The sequence below is a fragment of the Sciurus vulgaris genome (assembly GCF_902686455.1).
Source record: "Sciurus vulgaris genome assembly, chromosome: 6".
NCBI lineage: Eukaryota > Metazoa > Chordata > Mammalia > Rodentia > Sciuridae > Sciurus > Sciurus vulgaris.
In genome coordinates this window covers 70,644,346-70,664,043 of record NC_136466.1, presented here as the reverse complement: position 1 = coordinate 70,664,043, position 19,698 = coordinate 70,644,346, and the positions used below count along the sequence as shown (strand labels likewise).

Below are 19,698 nucleotides of genomic sequence, written 5' to 3'. Positions count from 1 at the left end.
AAATCTTCAATTCGGAAATAAACACACATAATTACAATGAGTTAAACTGAAATAACTTTTCAGTTTAATTTCAGGTAAGTATTATGAAACTTTATCTCCTTGGTTAAATTATGCAAAAGAGAAATGAAGTTGTTAACTTCCACAGATAAGAGTGTGAGAAGAGACTGAGATATATTCTTGCTTTGTGTTCACCATAATTCTAGTTCATGCACTGGAATAACCTGGCCAACTAAAAAATTTAATCAAAAACAACGTTTATTTTTTTAAAAAGTGTACACTTTTTAAAATGATTTTCTTTTGGAAATATCCAAAAAGAGCTTTGATTTGAAAATATTGTGCCAATTCATCATATAAGACGCAGGGTGGCGCTGCAGACTAAGATTGCGAATACAGATAACTTCAAACCTCCCATACCCTTTTGTGTTCAAAATGCTGTAAAAGATAAGCGAGAAGCTTTGCAATAATACTGAGTTGCGAACGAAATTGGGCAGCAATATACAATTTAAGCTCACAATCAACTTTATGAGGGTTCCTTCAAATAGGAAATCAAGTGTTAAATATCTCTAGTCTTTTTGGGGGTTCCTGAAGGTCTTGGATGTAAGCAACCGGACTCCAACATGGAGAAGCTACAGCGAATTCCATCCAGCAGGCAAGTGATAGCCTTTATTTTTATGATGTTTTTGTCTCAGATTCGCCCAGAGTCTCTTCGTTATTCTATAAAGGAAGAAATAGAGAATGGCTCCTTTGTAGCCCATCTGATTAAGGATTTGGGCCTGGGAACTGGGGAACTGGCAGCCAGGTCTGCTCGGGTTGTGTCTGATGATTATAAGCAACGTTTGCTGGTGGATCCTCAGACTGGCGATTTGCTTCTGAGGGAGAAAATAGACCGGGAAGAGCTGTGTGGCCCTATTGAACAGTGTGTACTTCACTTCCAGGTGTTTCTCGAAATGCCAGTGCAGTTTTTTCAGGGAGAATTATGGATCCAGGACATAAATGATCACTCTCCAGTATTCACCGATAGGGAAGTGCTCTTGAAAATACCGGAAAACAGCCAGGCAGGGACTATATTTCCATTGAAAGTAGCCCAGGATTTGGATGTGGGTAGCAATGGGCTTCAAAAATACACCATCAGTCCCAATTCTCATTTTCACGTCCTCACACGAAATCAGAGTGAGGGCAAGAAATACCCAGATCTGGTACAAGACAAAGCGCTGGATAGAGAGGAGCAGCCTGAGTTCAGCTTAACCCTCGCGGCTCTGGATGGTGGGTCTCCACCTAGGTCTGGCACAGTTACAGTTCGAATCCTGATAATGGACGTCAATGACAATGCTCCTGAGTTTGTGCATACTCCATATGAGGTGCAGGTCCTGGAGAACAGCCCCTTAGATTCCCCAATCCTCAGTGTCTTAGCTAGGGATGCAGATGCTGGAAACTTCGGGAATGTTTCCTATGGTTTGTTTCAACCATCTGATGACATTAAACAAACTTTCTCAATAAATGAAGTCACAGGAGAAATCCGACTGAGGAAGAAATTGGATTTTGAAAAAATTAAATCTTATCATGTGGAAATTGAGGCTGTAGATGGAGGAGGCCTTTCTGGGAAAGGCACTGTGTTCATAGAGGTGGTGGATGTGAATGACAATGCTCCTGAACTTAGCATATCATCACTCACCAGCTCCATCCCAGAAAATGCTCCTGAGACCATAGTCTCTATATTCCGTGTTGGAGATAGAGATTCCGGAGACAATGGAAAGATGATTTGCTCTATTCCAGATAATATGCCTTTCATTCTGAAACCGACATTCAAGAACTTTTACACCCTGGTAACAGAGGGCCCGCTAGACAGAGAGAGCAGAGCCCAGTACAACATCACCATCACAGTCACCGACTTGGGGACACCAAGGCTGAAAACCGAGCACAGCATAACCGTCCTGGTCTCCGACGTCAACGACAACGCCCCTGCCTTCTCGCAGACGTCCTACACGCTGTCGGTGCGCGAGAACAACAGCCCCGCCCTGCACATAGGCGGCGTCAGCGCCACAGACAGAGACTCAGGCAGCAACGCCCAGCTGACCTACTCGCTGCTGCCGCCCCACGACCCGCACCTGCCCCTCGCCTCGCTGGTCTCCATCAACGCCGACAACGGCCAGCTGTTCGCGCTGAGGGCGCTGGACTTCGAGGCCCTGCAGGCGTTCGAGTTCCGCGTGGGCGCCACAGACCGAGGCTCGCCCGCGCTGAGCAGCCAGGTGCTGGTGCGCGTCGTGGTGCTGGACGACAACGACAACTCGCCCTTCGTGCTCTACCCGCTGCAGAACGCCTCTGCGCCCTGCACTGAGCTGGTGCCCAGGGCGGCAGAGCCGGGCTACCTGGTCACCAAGGTGGTGGCGGTGGACGGAGACTCGGGCCAGAACGCCTGGCTGTCGTTCCAGCTGCTCAAGGCCACGGAGCCCGGGCTGTTTGGCGTGTGGGCGCACAATGGCGAGGTGCGCACCGCCAGGCTGCTGAGCGAGCGCGACGCGGCCAGGCACAGGCTGGTGGTGCAGGTCAAGGACAATGGCGAGCCGCCGCTGTCTGCCAGCGTCACGCTGCACGTGCTGCTGGTGGATGGCTTCTCGCAGCCCTACCTGCCGCTGCCGGAATTGGTGCCCGAGCGCGCGCAGGCCGACTCGCTGACAGTCTACTTGGTCATCGCCCTGGCCTCGGTGTCGTCGCTCTTCCTCTTTTCCGTGCTGGTGTTCCTGGCGGTGAGGCTGTGCAGGAGGAGCAGGGCAGCGGCGCCGCTGGGTGTGTGCTCTGTGCCTGAGGGTCACTTTCCTAGCCACTTGGTGGATGTCAGTGGCACTGGGACCCTGTCCCAGAGCTACCAGTATGAGGTGTGTTTGGCTGGAAACTCTGGGTCTGGTGAGTTCAAGTTCCTGAAACCGATATTCCCCAATCTCTTGCTTGAGGATACTGGGAACTAAGGAAAACCCCAAATGCTCTTATAGCTTTGTATTCAATTAATTGTATTCAATTCTGTTAAATTCCCATTAACCTGGGCAACTACCCATTGCAATGCCTTTCTTTTTAGCGTTATTCAAATATTTATAGCACTTTAGCAAACATATTCATGTCCCTGGTAGTGCTTCATTTGTGTTTGGTATTTAATGTAATTAGCATTTAAATTACACTATTATTGACTATTCCTTGGTGGAATAATATTTTCCTAAGTAGAAATTACTCAAGTAGGACTTAACCAAATTTTATGTTTAACAACTTATTAAATTAATGTTAAAGCTTTAAGGGAAAGCTTGAATTGCTATTACTGGTGGTGCCTGTCTTCACCTTTTAACTTCAACTTTCAACTCCAGAGTGTTTGAAATTCTATTTTATTTCATTGGTACCGGGGGTGGACCCTTGAATTTGTTGCATGCTAAATCAAATATGCATTCCACTGAGCTTCACTCCCACTGAGATTCTTTATATTTACCTTGGCCTTTCGGGTTGAGTATACTACCCTCTTAAGCTGTCTGAAGAAATGTAAGCATAAAACTTAGCATACTTGTTTCTGCCAAATTGTATGTAAACATTTAGTTTGTTAAGATGTTAATATACTAAAACTGTGACCCATTTCCTGTTATGAGCACCACCTGTTAGAGATTATCTTCAGTATTTGGTTACTGCATATCTAGTGCATTATATGTGTTTTGTAAATATTAGTATTAAACTAAAAATATTTCTCATCTACAAATAGCAAAAAGAAAATCTAATACAATGTCTTAATCATTTCACTAAATGAAACTCTTCAGGGGCTGAGTGTGTGACTCAATGGTAGAGCATGCATGCATACATGCAAGACCTGGTTTCAATTCCTAGCCCTAAAGCAAAAAATAAAAATTTTAAGGAAATACCATTAAATGGCTTCTTGCTATAATCTTGTAAAAAATAATCTTAGAATTTGAAATAAATTTGAAAATTATTCAAAGAATTTTGAACTCCTGAGGGCATCAAATATGTTCTTGCCCTTTCTTTTGGCCTATGAATACAAGTCTAAGCGTAGGATTCTTTTGTCTGTCAAAAGAGCTACATCCCCAACCCTAATTGTAGTTTATCTCAGTGGTGTCCGTTGTGATATTTCCTTTCGCATTGTGTATTTTAGTAATTTGAGTCTTCTCTCTCCTTCTCTTTGTTAGTGTGGCTAAGGGTTTGTCTATTTTGTTTACTTTTTCAAAGAACCAACTTTTTGTTTTGTCAATTTTTTGAATGGTTTCTTTTGTTTCAATTTCATTGATTTCAGCTCTGATTTTAATTATTTTCTGTCTTCTACTACTTTTGCTGTTATTCTGTTCTTCTTTTTCTATTGCTTTGAGCTTAATGTTAGGTCATTTAGTTGTTGACTTTTCATTCTTTTCTGGAATGCGCTCCATGCAATGAATTTTCCTCTTAGTACCACTTTCATAGGGTCCCAGAGATTTTGATATGTTGTATCATCATTCTCATTGACCTCTAAGAATTTTTTTATCTCCTCCCTGATGTTTTTTGTTATCCATGTTTCATTCAATAGCATATTATTTAGTCTCCAAGTGTTAATTTCCCTTTTTTATTTTGTCATTGATTTCTACTCTCAGTCCATTATGCTCTGATAGAACACAAGGCAGTATCTCTATTTTTTTGCATTTCCTAAGGGCTGCTTTGTAGCATAAAATATGGTCTAATTTCAAGAAGGTTCCATGTGCTGCTGAGAAGAAAGTGTATCCACTCATTGATGGATGGAATATTCTATATGTGTCTATTAAGTCTAGGTTATTGATTGTGTTATTGAGTTCTATGGTTTCTTTGGTTGGATTTTGTTTGGAAGATCTATCTAGTGGTGACAGCGGTGCGTTAAATTCACCCAGAATTATTGTGTTGTGGTCTATGTGATTCTTGAAATTGAGAAGGATTTGTTTGATGTACAGGGATGCACCATTGTTTGGGGCATAAATATTTACTATCGTTATGTCTTCCTGGTTTATGGTTCCCTTAAGCAGTATGAAATGTCCTTCTTTATCCCTTCTGACTAACTTTGGCTTGAAGTCCACTTTATCTGATATAAGGATGGAAACCCCTGCTTTTTTACTGAGTCCATGTGCGTGGTAGGTTTTTTCCCATCCTTTCACCTTTAGTCTGTGGATGTCTTTTTCTATGAGATGAGTCTCTTGCAGGCAGCATATTGTTGGGTCTTTCTTTTTAATCCATTCTGCCATATGTCTTTTGATTGATGAGTTTAGGCCATTAACGTTCAGGGTTATTATTGAGAAATAATTTGTATTCCCAGTCATGTGGCTTATTTTTGGTTTTTAAGTTGGCTTGGTTTCTCCTTTGAGTGCTTTTTCCTCTAAGGTAGTTCCTCCCTTTGCTGACCTCTGTTGTTGTTTTTCATTTCCTCCTCATGGAATACTTTGTTGAGAACCTTCTGTAGTGCAGGCTTTCTATTTGTAAATTCTTTTAACTTTTGTTTACCATGGAAGGATTTTCTTTCATCTTCAAATCTGAAGGTTAGTTTTGCTGGGTATAGGATTCTTGGTTGGCAACCATGTTCTTTCAGAGCTTGAAATATGTTGTTCCAGGCCCTTCTAGCTTTTAGAGTCTGGGTTGAGAAGTCGGCTGCTATCCGTATTGGTCTCCCCCTATATGTAATCTCATGTTTTTCTCTCATGGCCTTCAAAATCCTATCTTTATTTTGAATGTTAGGCATTTTCATTATAATGTGCCTTGGTGTGGATCTGTTGTGATTCTCTGCATTTGGTGTTCTGTAAGCCTCTTGTATTTGATTTTCCATTTCATTCTTCAGGTTTGGGAAATTTTCTGATATTATTTCATTGAATAGGTTCTTCATTCCTTTGGTTTGTATCTCTGTGCCTTCCTCAATCCCAATAATTCTTAAATTTGGTCTTTTCATGATGTCCCATAGTTCTTGGAGATTCTGTTCATGATTTCTTACCATTTTCTCTGTTTGGGAAACTTTATTTTCAAGATTAAATATTTTGTCTTCATTGTCTGAGGCTCTGTCTTCCAAGTGGTCTAGTCTCTTGATTGCGTTTTTTATTTGGTTTATTGTCTCCTTCATTTCAAGGATTTCCATTTGGGTTTTTTGAGAATCTCTATGTCTTTGTTGAAATGATCTTTTGCTTCCTGCAGGTGCTCTTTCAGATTATTGGTATTATCATTCATTGCCTGCATTTGCTTTCTTATCTCATCCTTTGCTTTGCGAATCATCTTAATCATGTATAATCTGAAGTCCTTTTCTGACATTTCTTCTAACATACTGTCATTGGATTCTATTACTATAGAATCTAGATTTGTTTGGATCGTTTTCTTCCCTTGTTTTTTCATGTTGTTCATGTATCTTCCCCTCTAGCAGTGCAGATCAGGGGTATTGCAGATTTCCCCCTATAGGCTTATAGTGGCCCTATAGGTTTCCAAACCCTTTCTTTAAGGGGAGATCAATATTAGCAGTGCCCAAATCAGACACTATGCAATCCTAGACCAAATAGACCCTGACAATGAGCTTCAAGCCTCCAGCAGGCATCTCAGGATGGGATTTGCCCCACCCAAAGATCAGAGCTATGGCTTCCAGGATTATCCAAGATGGCTCCTCTGGCTTTGAAATGTGTTGGCAAATGGGAAGCTGCAGCTCAGGGGTGGACATGGTCAGCTGGAGGTCCTGGAGACGGGATGCAGTTGGTCCGGCAGGGGTCCTGGAGGTCCCGTGTGTTTGGTGTGGTTGTGGGATCCTGGAGGCCGGGTACAATCAGTCCGTCTGGGGTCCCGGTGATAGGGCGCAGTTGGTTGGTCTGGGGGTCCTGGCAGCAGGGAGCAGCCAGTTGTTGTGAGGGCCCCAGAGGCAGGGAGTGATCAGTCGGGCTGAGGGATCCTGGAGATGGGGCTCAGTCAGTCCCGCCAAGGGTCTTATGGGGCCTGGCTGTTGTCTCAAAATGGCGGCATCCACGTGTAATCAAACCTGCAGGTACTGTGACAGTGAACTTCCAGGCAGCAGCAGGCAGCTGGTGCTCCACTGGCAGTTGGTGATCAGTTTGCTGACTGATGTCGGTCGATCGGTAGGTGAACCTCAAGCGTTGGGTGATGGATAGGAGTAAGGCAGTCGATGGACAGTTGAGAGGCAGGCAAATGGCGGATGATAGATGCCTGACAGTGAGCAATCTGCTCTCAAAAAAGGTGTCCATATGCTGGCAGACTGCAGGTCATCACAGCAGACAAATGGGTAAACACCAGGGGATCAATAAGCAGCAAAAACTGCCTCACCGAGAAACAGATATCCTCTGCTTGAATCCGGCATTACGGAGCGACAAGGAACACAGCCTCCCTCTAGTGCACCAACTTGGATCTCCCCCCAAATGTAGTTTAATGTACTTTTCTGCAACTTCTCCCCCCTCTTTCAAAAGTATTAGGAAATTTCTTGTGAATTTTAGGAATTTTACTTGATTCTGATTATGAGTTGATCTCAGATTTTTCACTTTACATTACTTTGTGGATATGGAAGATCACCAAATAATGCATTCTTTTCAATGTTTGATTTTATTGTTTTGTTCCTTAATGTAACCTTTAGTTATTTTGACTTAGTTTAATTTTTAATCCTATAGAAGTTGCATTATAATATGCATATAATATAATTTTAATTTATACATTCAATATGTTTAAATATTAACATTAAGTTATTTCCAATTTAAAATTAATATTTATGGAACACTTGTCATGCACTAGGTATGCAGTTACCAAATAATTAATGTAATCTCTAACATCATATATCAAAATAAGTAATATTTTGTCTGTGAATACATTGGAACAGTAATTAATTTACCTGAATTTTAATTGTTTTATGTTGTGTTCCATAAGCCAAGTAGGTGGATAATGTGATTTCTAACTAGTAAATTCACATGAATAAAACTATAGGAAGACATTGTTGAACTTTTCACAGAATATGAACAATTGAAAAGATTGCTTTATAATCTAACACATTTATTATTTTTAAATCTCAAGTATCATCCTACTGTGGTTGAAAGTACATACATTTTTTACTGAGTTACTTTTTTCTTAATGATACAATGAAATAAACAAAGGTAAATTACTAAGGTAAATTACTAACCATTTGTTATTCTTCAAATATAATTTCTGCTTCCATCCATTTAAAAATTTAAGTGAGGAAGAGACAAAGTGAATGTTATGATTTGGATGTGAGGTGTCCCCCAAAAGCTCATGTGTGAAACAATGCAAAAAGGCTCAGAGGAGAAATGATTGAGTTGTGAGAACCTTAACCCAATCAGTGATAGGGATTAACTGAGTGGTAACTGAAGTGGTAGGGTATGGCTGGAGGAGGTAGGATTGGGGCTTGACTTTGGGGTATATATCTATATCTGGCAAGCGGAGGCTCTCTACTTCCTAATCACCATGATGTAAGTTGCTTCCCTCTGTCACACTCTCCCTCCATGATGTTCAGGCTCATCTTGAGTCCAGAGCCTTCTTATGGACTAAGACCTCTGAAACTGTGAACCTCCAAATAAACTTTTCCTCCTTTAAAATTGTTCTGGTGGATCTTATAGTCACAGCAGCAAAATAGCTGACTAAAACAATGAGAAAAAAAAAAAAAACACGAACATGTAAGACGCAAATGTAGAAGTCAACCCAAATGACTTCTATATTTATTAGCTATTTAGATTAAATAGTTTTTATGTATGATAATAAGAAATCTGATTGAAGCCTTTACCAATGTATTTCAACACACAAAATTCCAAGTTCACTTTTTTTTTAATGCTAGGCTGGTATAATTTGTAGAATCACCTAAATGAGACCAAACAAATAAACACCCAGAACCCACTTCATCCCTGGAAAAAGCATGGATTATTCCAAACCAGCAAGGGTCCACCACAAGACTGTAGAACAGGTCAACTTTTGAAATTTGATTATTGAAATTTAGTAATAAACATTGTAAAATTTCACAACATGCACACCATATAAAAATATGCCAGTTTGGTTATCAGAGGAAAAATATAGGGAATAGAGGAAAAATACCTTTAAATAACACCCATTTAAACATTTTTTCTCTCAAATGCTTTCTCCCAAATACACACAACTTTTATAATTCCTTTGCTGTTGTTTTTTAGGCACAGCATGTAGTGAGTTTATTGCATTCTTTTTCGGGGGCAAAAAAACTAAAGACTGCAGGATTAGTGGACACAAGACAGGTCAATATAATATCCAAAAGGAACACAAAAATAATGAGAAACAACATTAGTGGCACGTGAGATGTAATGAAAAACTCTAACATACATATGATTATAATCCTGGAAGGATAAGAGTGAGTAGAGTGGCAATAAGCAATATTCACACAGTTAACAACCAAGAATTTTCCAAAATTGTGTCTAACCCTTCAACATACTCAGAGAAACTTAATCAGGATGAAAATTTTAAAAAGTCCAAAACTCAAGATTAATCACAGTCACTCCTGCACTGAAGGAAATACTTCCAGTGGAATTCATTAGCCATGCATTTCTTAACATATCATCTTCACTCTGTTGCTATAGAGAGGTAATTTCTGATATTTAGCCAATTTTTATGGTTGCTAAAGATCCAAGTCAAGGAGAAAAAAAAACTCAAAGGCAATCACATAAAATATCACATATTAATTTTAAAGGAGCATCAGTAAAGCTGACTTTTAACATAAATCCTGAAACCTGAAAAAGTCAAGAAAATTATTAGCAGGCTAGAATTCTATCACCAGCAAATATTTCCTTCAACAATGAAGTTGTCATACAAACAAAAACTGAATTATCACAGTCACATCTGCACTAAAGGAAATATTTCCAGTGGAATTCATTAGGCAGAAGGAAAACAGTCCTAAAGGGATCACAGAATTGTAGGAAGAAACAGACAGGAAGGGTAAATATGAATGAGTATTGATCTAATGTTTATTATATTGGGTAGTATTAGTAGTTTTTTAAAGGATTTAAAATATGTACTAAATTTAAGTTCATAACAACTTCAACATTGTGAGAGGAAGAGGCCCAGATTTACAGAGCTCTAATGTTTTTTATGAAAATAATGCAGGTATTAAGGTCAATAATTTGTATTAGATTCTTATTGATCAAAGAAGCATGCTGTGATTTCTTGAATAACCACTTAAAGATTAACCAGAAAAACTATTTTAAGGGAAAATTTATATAACAAATATTGAATATCAAAAGAAGAACAAAAGTTCAGGGATAAGTAAAAAAAAATAATTAGATGTTAATTATAGATGGGAAGATATCAGATATTACATTAATAATGCAATTAAACAACCAAGATTGTACACTAGATTTAAGAAAAATTCAACTATTGCTATCAAATGTATGTGCATGTGAGAGAGAGAACACAGATTGAAAGTTTAAAAATGGAATAAGGTGTATAATACAAATACTAGCCTTTTGGAGGGGGCACTAGGAATTGAACTCAGGAGCACTCAGCCACTGAGCCACATCCCCAGACCTTTTTTGTATTTTATTTAGAGACAGGGTCTCACTCAGTTGCTTAGTGCCTCGATTTTGCTGAGGCTGGCTTTGAACTCACTATCCTCCTGCCTCCGTCTCCCGAACCGCTGGTATTACAGGCCTGCACCACCACACCCAGCCTAATACTAGCCTTTTAGTATAACTATATTCACAAAAGACAAAGGAGACTTTAAGGAAAGATACATTGCTAGCAATAAAGAGAGATGTTTCATAATAATATGGAAATGTACCAGAAACATGTAAGCTTTAAGACTGAATATTTCCCTGTAAGATGAATAGGGAGTAAATGAAAAAGTCAATTAATGATGTACAAATGAAAAGTAGACAATTCACAACCCTCTCAATTTCTGATAATATAAGAAGACAAAGCACATATGCACATATGTGGTCACACAATACACATACACATATAAGAATACTGAAGATATAAACAACACAAACATCATATTCAAATACATTGACATCCATAGCACACTAATACATATACATTCTTATTACACATATGAAATATGAAAATTGCCTATATTCTGGGTTATAAAAATAAGTCTCATTTTTTAATAAAAGACATTGAAATGACTCAGCATGCTTTTTGACTGCAAAAGAATATGACAAGAAATCCCCAAATGATTCAAAACTAAGTAATAAAGGCTGAGAGTATAGCTGAGTTGGTGGAGTGCTTGGCTCACATGCACAAAGCCCTAGGTTTAATCCCCAGCACCACAAAAAGAAAATCAAATAATAAAACCCATAAGTCAAAAAGAAATCCCATCAGAAATTTCTAAATAGTTTCAACTATGTAAAATTTAAGAACTGACATATCTCTTCCACTAAACTTCTATTCTTCCCAACTATCTTATTGTGTGTTAGCTTCCACATACCAGAGAAAAAGGTCAGAAAATCTGACCTTTGGTTTTGGGGGCACTGGTTTATTTCATTTAGCATGATAGTCTCCAGATCCATTAATTTACCTGCCAATGCCATAAAGTCATTCATCTTTATGTCTGAGAAATACTCCATTGCCACATTTTCTTTATCCATTCAAATGTTGAAGTGCACCTAGGTGGGCTCCATGGCTTAGCTATGAATTGTGTCTGCTATAAACATTGATGTGGCTACATCACTGGAGTAAGCTGATTTTGAAACTGGTGAAACATCCCTATGTACATGTATGAATATACCACATTGAATCTCACCCTTGGGTACATTTGCAAGAAATTATTTTTTTAAAAAATATGAGTAAATGGCAGAAAGATCAATGGAGGGAAGGGAACAGTAGTGGGGAGAGGGAAGGGGAAGGAGAGGTACTAGGGTCTGAATTAGAACAAGATATATTCCATGCTTCTATAATAATGTCTAAATGAATTGTACTGTTATGTATAGCTAAAAGGAACCAATAAAGAATAATTTCACAATGGAAAAGTGGTGTACAAAATTTTAACAAATGAACTGACATATCACAACGGAACTTGGGTTTTTAAAACCTGAAATGCACACAATAGAGAAGAAGCAAGACTAAAAACAGCAATAATACAAGCTTTCATCTTAAGAAACTATAAATTAACAGCAAATCAAATGTGAATAAAGAATGAAGGTACACACAGAACACACACAAGACAAAATATATAAAAGAAATGACAAATATACAGTGAAAATCTGCACACCTGAAAATCAGTTTCTTTGTAATTTTTTAAAAAATTTAAAACTTTTTAGAAGCAAGAAAAAGAGAAAACACCAACTGTCAATATTATAAATGAAAAAGAAACATCATTACCAAATCTACAGATTTTTTTTAAAAATTAAAAGGGAATATTGTGAACAACTTCATACCAATAAATTTGACAATTTGTATGAAATAGCCTTTAAAAACCAGGTTTTCCAGAAATGAAATGAGAAAAAATAGAAAATTGGATTATTCAGATCTATTAAATAAAGATTGTATTAATATAGTTTCACATCAGAATGAGGAACTCTTTTAAATAATTATGTAAAAATTAATGCCAATTTATACAAACTAAGAATTAAGAAATTAAAGACATTTCTGAAATCATTTGGGCACCAGTGAAATTTGAGTAGTTATGACATCCAAACGTGAATTTGACAATGTAAGAAAGAAAAATAACAAACCAATTTCTCTTAAACATATATAGAAACTTTCTTTTAAATATTAACAAAATAAACTTCACAAATTTATACAAGGAAAACAATAGATTAAGAGAAAATGGTGATTATTTCAGGAATGCAATTCAGGCTAATATTTGAAATTTGATCTATGTAATTTGCCACATTAACAGATATAGGAATAAATAAGATGATCATCTCAGTGGATACAGCAAGATATCATTTGGTAAAATTTGGAACACATTAATGGTAAAATTGTTAGCAAATGAAAATGGAAGGAAATTTTCAAAGTGTCTTTTAAAGCCTATAACATACATCATTAGTGATAAATTATTGAAAACTTTCTGCTGGAGGTCAAGAATGAGAATAGGATTCCCACCCTTACTACTTCAATCCAGTAGTTTGCTATTGGCCCCAATCAGTGGAATAAGACAAAGAAGGAACAAAAGGCACAATGATTGGGAGAGAAGAAATCCTCTTTTTTAAAAAGGTATAATTATCACATAAAAAGCATGAAGAATCTCCAATTTATTAGCAGTTATTAAATAAAGTTAGCAATGTCATGGGATACAAGGTCAATATACAAATATGAGTTGTCTTTCTATATACCAACGATAACAAAAAAATGAAAATTTTAGATATAATTTATAATAATTTCCAAAATATCAAGTACTTGGAAAGAAACCTAATAGAATATTCATAATACTTTTACACTGAAAAATCACAAGATATTTTTGAGAAAATATAGAATAGCTAACTAAATAGAGGAGTATACAATGTTCACTAGTTGAAAGACTCGATAATGGGAATGATGGGAATGTTAGTTCTTCTCCAGTCAATCACTAGCGAAGACAAAATCCTAAACAAAATTTTAGCCAATTTCTTTTTGAAAAGAGATGCACAGACTATAAAGTTGTACGAAAATACAACAGGACAATAAGAATCAAAGTAATCATGGAGAAAAAGAATAAAACTAGAGATATCACACCAAAGGCATGATCCACGGAAGAAATAATTGATATGATGGACATCATTAAAATTAAAATTTTCTGCTCTGCCAAAGAGTCTACCAATGGAATGAAAAGACAGGCCACAGACTAGGAAAATATTGACAAAAGGTATATTATAAAGGACTATTATCCAAAATATACAAATATTATAAACACTGAACAATAAGAAAATCATCATTCTTATGTAAAACTGGCCAAAATAACAAACAATTTACAGAAGAAAACAGCTAGATGGCAAAGAAGCATGTGAAAACATGCTCTATATCATATGTCATCAGGGAAATGCAAATTAAAATAACATTAGGATACCACTGCAAAACCATAGAATGTCCTAACTCTAGATCACTGACAAAACCACATGCTGAGGAAGATGTGGAACAAAAGAAATTCTCATTCACTGCTGATGGGAATGAAAAATGGTACAGCTGCTTTGGAAGATGGCTTGGCATCTTCTTACAAAGCTAAATATACTCTTATTATTTGGTGCAGATATCATGGTACTCAGTATATATTCAAAGGAGTTGAAAATTTAGATCCACACAAAAACTTGCAAGGTGAAGTTTATAGGAGTTATATTCATAACTGTCAAAATGAACATGTCCATCAATAAATGAATGCCTTAGAGAAATGTGACACAGCTAACCATTGGATATTATCATTCAACATCAAAATAGATAAATAGCCATCAAACCATTAAAAAGCATGGAGAAAAATCTTAATACATATTGCTAAATGAAATGGTCAATCTCAAATGACTCTATAATGTGCTACTCTGACTACAAGATATTTTGGAAAAGGCAAAACTGTGGAGACATTAAAAAAAAATCTGTGGTTTCCAGTGGGTCCAGGTGAGGGAGACATAGGTAGAGCACAAGAGATTTTTAGGCCAGTGAATTTATCCTGTATGATACTCTGAAGGTGAATACATGTCATTTTACATTTGTCAAAATTCATACAATATACAGTACCAGGAATGAACCTTAATTTAAACTATTGACTTAGTGATAAACATGTAGGAACAGCAATTATAAGACATGTACAACTCTAACAGGAAATTGTGATAATGGGAAATGTGCATGTGTGGGGATGGGTATATGGGAAATCTCTTTGCCTTCTGATTTTGTTTCTGTGGGTCTAAAACTGCTCTTTAATATTCTATTGTTTTGAAAGTGGAGGACTTATCTCTCATATTACAAACTTGATAAGGCTATGGTAATCAATAGAATGTGGTATTGCAGGATAAGGGAGAAAAAATGGAATAATTGAGCTGACTCATGGTCACCTGATTTAAAACAATTATGTCACTTCAGAAATAATGGGGATCATCTTCTCAATCAATGCTTCAAAGACATTTGGATATTTACATGAAAAATGACCCTAGCATTATTGGCTCAAAGTAATTTAAAATTGATTATAGCATTCAACATGTATAGTTATTTATTTTTGAAAATATATAAGAATATCTTTATGCCTTGGAGTAAACTGATAACTAAACATAAATATGCTGATAAATCTGACCATACTAAAGACTTCGTGATCAATGTCATCATAATAAATTTTAAATACAAGCATAGAACCCAACTCCTATGTATAACCACTGAGCTCTCAAAAATTATAAGAAAACAAGCATAGAGTGGAAAAGGTATATGCAATCCACATATCTGAAAAATATATTTCCAGAATATAAAAGATACTTCTCCAGACTTATAAGGAAACAGGAAAACGTCCCAAATAGAAAAATATACAAAAGACTTGGAGAAGCACTTCATGAAATTGTAAAATAATGGCCAATAAATTTGTGAAAATGTGCATGACTGCATGAATCATCAGGGAAATGCTAATTAAAAATCACAATATGATATTACCATACACTGAAACGAGTGGTTAAAACTGAAAAGAAAACATCAAATGTTGACAAGGATATGAAGAAACTGGAACTCCCAAACTTTGCTGGTATTACTACAACTACTTTTGAAAAATATTTCACAATATTTGAAAAATCTAAATATATGTGCAAGCATTAATGCACAATATTCCAAAGCCTATAAATATATACAACATATATAGCAGTAGTACGAAAAAAGCTCAAAGCTGGAAAAACTCCAATTTTCAACAACTGCAGAATGTATAAAGTATCATGGTATATTCATACATCTGAAAAATATAAACCAATGAGTACAAAACACATTAGAGCAACATGACACAGATCAATTTTACTTACTAGAATGTTAACTGAAATGAGGTAGACAAAAATAGTAATACTGTATGGCTTTGTTTGTATAAACATTCAAAGAAGACCAAGATATCTATGATAGTGGAAATTAGGATAGTGCTTGCCTGTTGGGAGGGAGGGTAAAAACAATGAGAAGAATTCTTGGGTTTTGGTAGTGTTTCAATTTTTAATCTAGGATCTTCTTATAATAGTGTATACATTTTGTTAAAATTCACTGACTTGAGATTCACTGTGATATATCTATGTATGTACATATGAAAGATTGGTTAGATTAATTCTTACTGTTATTCCCCTATCCTGTCCCTCCATTTTCCTCTTAGACTACTCTACTAATCTTTACTGTATTTTAATGCAATGCCCCCAACACCCGAGTCATTTTTTGTTAGCTTCCCCTTATCAGAGAAAACAAATTTGAACATTTTTGGAACCAGCTCTGAACTGAATTTTCCATGCTTTTGTGATTATATCAAAATACATTCTAATGTTATATATAACTTTAAAAATGAGTATGAAGGACATACACACACACACAAAGATGGCATTTAGCCAAAAGCTCTATCTTTCATAAAAAATATTTCATTGAGTGTACCCTGAGTTGTCCACTTATGATCATTATGACTATGACATCTTCTGGAGGAATGTTATACTTTGAAATTGATTTTTCTAATATTGAAATTTTAAAATATTCATTATCATTAATTTCTCAAATATAATAAATTATAAACCCACAACTAAAGTATCTTCGTACTCAAAAGAAAGTGAAGGCTAATATATCAATTTAGTTTGTATTTACAGTTATTCTTTCACTGAAAATTAACTCAGAAAATGTTTATTTATAAATTCTAATAACTTGGTGACGCAATTTAGAGCGCTTTAGTGATTAAAACAGTGTTGATAGGGGCAGGGGACGTAGCTAACTGGCAGAGGTCTTACCTACCATGTGTGAGGCGCTGGGTTCGACCCTTAGCACCGCATAAGAAAAAAAACAAATAAAAATAAAATCATATCATAAAAACAAAAAGGGTATTGATACTCAGCAGGTTAAGAATTTGGAATGAAATGGCAAATATTATATGCAATAGTAAGTAAGGACGCCTGGTGGCGCTGCAGGCTAAGAGTGTGAATAATGGGCTCTAGACGCCCAGGACGCCATTGAGCTGGGCATCAGAAATCTGAAAGCTCTCTAAAAGAAGGAGGCATTTCCGAAGAGCTCCAGGAGACAGATCTTCAGAGAAGGCATCATTCTAAGTGCATTTCAGACAGAAATTTTTAACTCAAGATTATTTAACCAAATCATCTCGGTAGATTGAATACCAAGTTGAAGAAACTGCACCTTCTGGATCCATCTGAACAATGGAGATTGCACAAGCAAAACCTCCGCAGATAAGGCAAGTTATTTTTCTTGCTATGCTATTGTTTTTGTGGGAGGCTGACTCTGAGGCAATTAGGTATTCCGTGCCAGAAGAAACAGAAAGTGGCTACTCTGTGGCCAATCTGGCAAAAGATTTGGGGCTCAGGGTGGGGAAACTGGCTACTCGGGGTGCGCGAATCCATCACAAAGGAAGCAAACAGCTCTTGCAGCTCGATGTAAAGACTGGCGATTTGCTTCTACAGGAAAAACTAGACCGGGAGGTGCTGTGTGGGGCGATAGAACCCTGTATATTGCATTTCCAACTGTTACTAGAAAACCCCGTGCAGTTGTTTCAAGTTGATGTGCAACTGACAGATGTAAATGACCATTCTCCAGAATTCCTAGACAGGGAAATGTTCCTTAAAATTCCAGAGAGTGCCCAAGCGGGGACAGTGTTTCCTTTGAAATCAGCTCAGGACTTGGACATAGGTAGCAACAGTGTTCAGAACTACACAATCAGCCCCAACTCCAATTTTCGTGTTGTTATTCACAATCGCGGAGATGGCAGAAAATACCCAGAGCTGGTGTTAGGCAAAGCTCTGGACAGGGAGGAACAGCCTGAGCTCATTTTAACCCTCACAGCGCTGGATGGTGGGGTGCCACCCAGGTCTGGTACAGTCACAGTACGCATTGAAGTGGTAGACATGAATGATAACGCACCAGAATTTTTACAGTCCCTGTATGAAGTAGATGTTCCTGAGAACAGTCCCATAAACTCCTTAGTTCTCATTGTCTCTGCTCGAGATTTAGATGCAGGAACATCTGGGAGTGTAGCCTACTCTTTACTCGAAGGTCATGAAGTTTCTCAACCGTTTGTAATAGATGAAAAAACAGGAGAAATTCGTCTGCAAAGGGCATTGGATTTTGAGGTAACCCAACATTATATCATAGAAATTGCAGCCACTGATGGAGGAGGCCTTGTGGGGAAATGCACTGTGGCCATAGAAGTGGTGGATGTGAATGACAATGCTCCTGAACTAACCATGTCAACACTCACAAGCTCTATTCCGGAAAACTCCCCTGAGACTGTAGTTGCCATTTTCAGCGTTTCTGATCCTGACTCTGGGGACAATGGTAGGATGGTTTCCTCCATACAAAATGATCTTCCCTTCCTCTTGAAGCCCACATTTGAGAACTTTTACACCTTGGTGACAGAGGGCTCGCTGGACAGAGAGAGCAGAGCCCAGTACAACATCACCATCACAGTCACTGACTTGGGGACACCAAGGCTGAAAACCGAGCACAGCATAACCGTCCTGGTCTCCGACGTCAACGACAACGCCCCTGCCTTCTCGCAGACGTCCTACACGCTGTGGGTGCGCGAGAACAACAGCCCCGCCCTGCACATGGGCGGCGTCAGCGCCACAGACAGAGACTCAGGCAGCAACGCCCAGCTGACCTACTCGCTGCTGCCGCCCCACGACCCGCACCTGCCCCTCGCCTCGCTGGTCTCCATCAACGCCGACAACGGCCAGCTGTTCGCGCTGAGGGCGCTGGACTTCGAGGCCCTGCAGGCGTTCGAGTTCCGCGTGGGCGCCACAGACCGAGGCTCGCCCGCGCTGAGCAGCCAGGCGCTGGTGCGCGTCGTGGTGCTGGACGACAACGACAACTCGCCCTTCGTGCTCTACCCGCTGCAGAACGCCTCTGCGCCCTGCACCGAGCTGGTGCCCAGGGCGGCAGAGCCGGGCTACCTGGTCACCAAGGTGGTGGCGGTGGACGGAGACTCGGGCCAGAACGCCTGGCTGTCGTTCCAGCTGCTCAAGGCCACGGAGCCCGGGCTGTTTGGCGTGTGGGCGCACAATGGCGAGGTGCGCACCGCCAGGCTGCTGAGCGAGCGCGACGCGGCCAGGCACAGGCTGGTGGTGCTGGTCAAGGACAATGGCGAGCCGCCGCTGTCTGCCAGCGTCACGCTGCACGTGCTGCTGGTGGATGGCTTCTCGCAGCCCTACCTGCCGCTGCCGGAAGTGGCGCCCGAGCGCGCGCAGGCCGACTCGCTGACAGTCTACTTGGTCATCGCCCTGGCCTCGGTGTCGTCGCTCTTCCTCTTTTCCGTGCTGGTGTTTGTGGCGGTGAGGCTGTGCAGGAGGAGAAGGGCTGCGCCCCTGGGTGTGTGCTCTGTGCCTGAGGGCCACTTTCCTGGCCACCTGGTGGATGTCAGTGGCACTGGGACCCTGTCCCAGAGTTACCAGTATGAGGTGTGTCTGGCAGGAGACTCTGGGTCTGGTGAGTTCAAGTTTCTGAAACCGATATTCCCCAACCTCTTGGTTCAGGACACTGGGACAGAAATTAAGGAAAAATCCAACTGCAGAAATAGCTTTATATTCAGCTAACTTTTGTATTTTGTTCTCACTAATTTTGGCAAACTTCGTATTGCAATTTATTTCTCTTTAATATTTCTAG

At 38.9% G+C, this 19,698-nt stretch overlaps 1 protein-coding gene across 1 annotated transcript; it reads left to right on the top strand.

Moving 5' to 3' along the window:
* Window positions 1-215: 215 nt before the first annotated feature.
* LOC306664317 (protocadherin beta-5-like) lies at window positions 216-19,628 on the top strand (the record flags this gene model as incomplete). Its single annotated transcript, XM_079145150.1, has 2 exons — window positions 216-2,958; window positions 17,239-19,628. The coding sequence occupies exons 1-2, from the start codon at window positions 618-620 to the stop codon at window positions 19,626-19,628; spliced, it is 4,731 nt and encodes a 1,576-aa protein (XP_079001276.1). The 5' UTR covers window positions 216-617.
* Window positions 19,629-19,698: the final 70 nt, after the last annotated feature.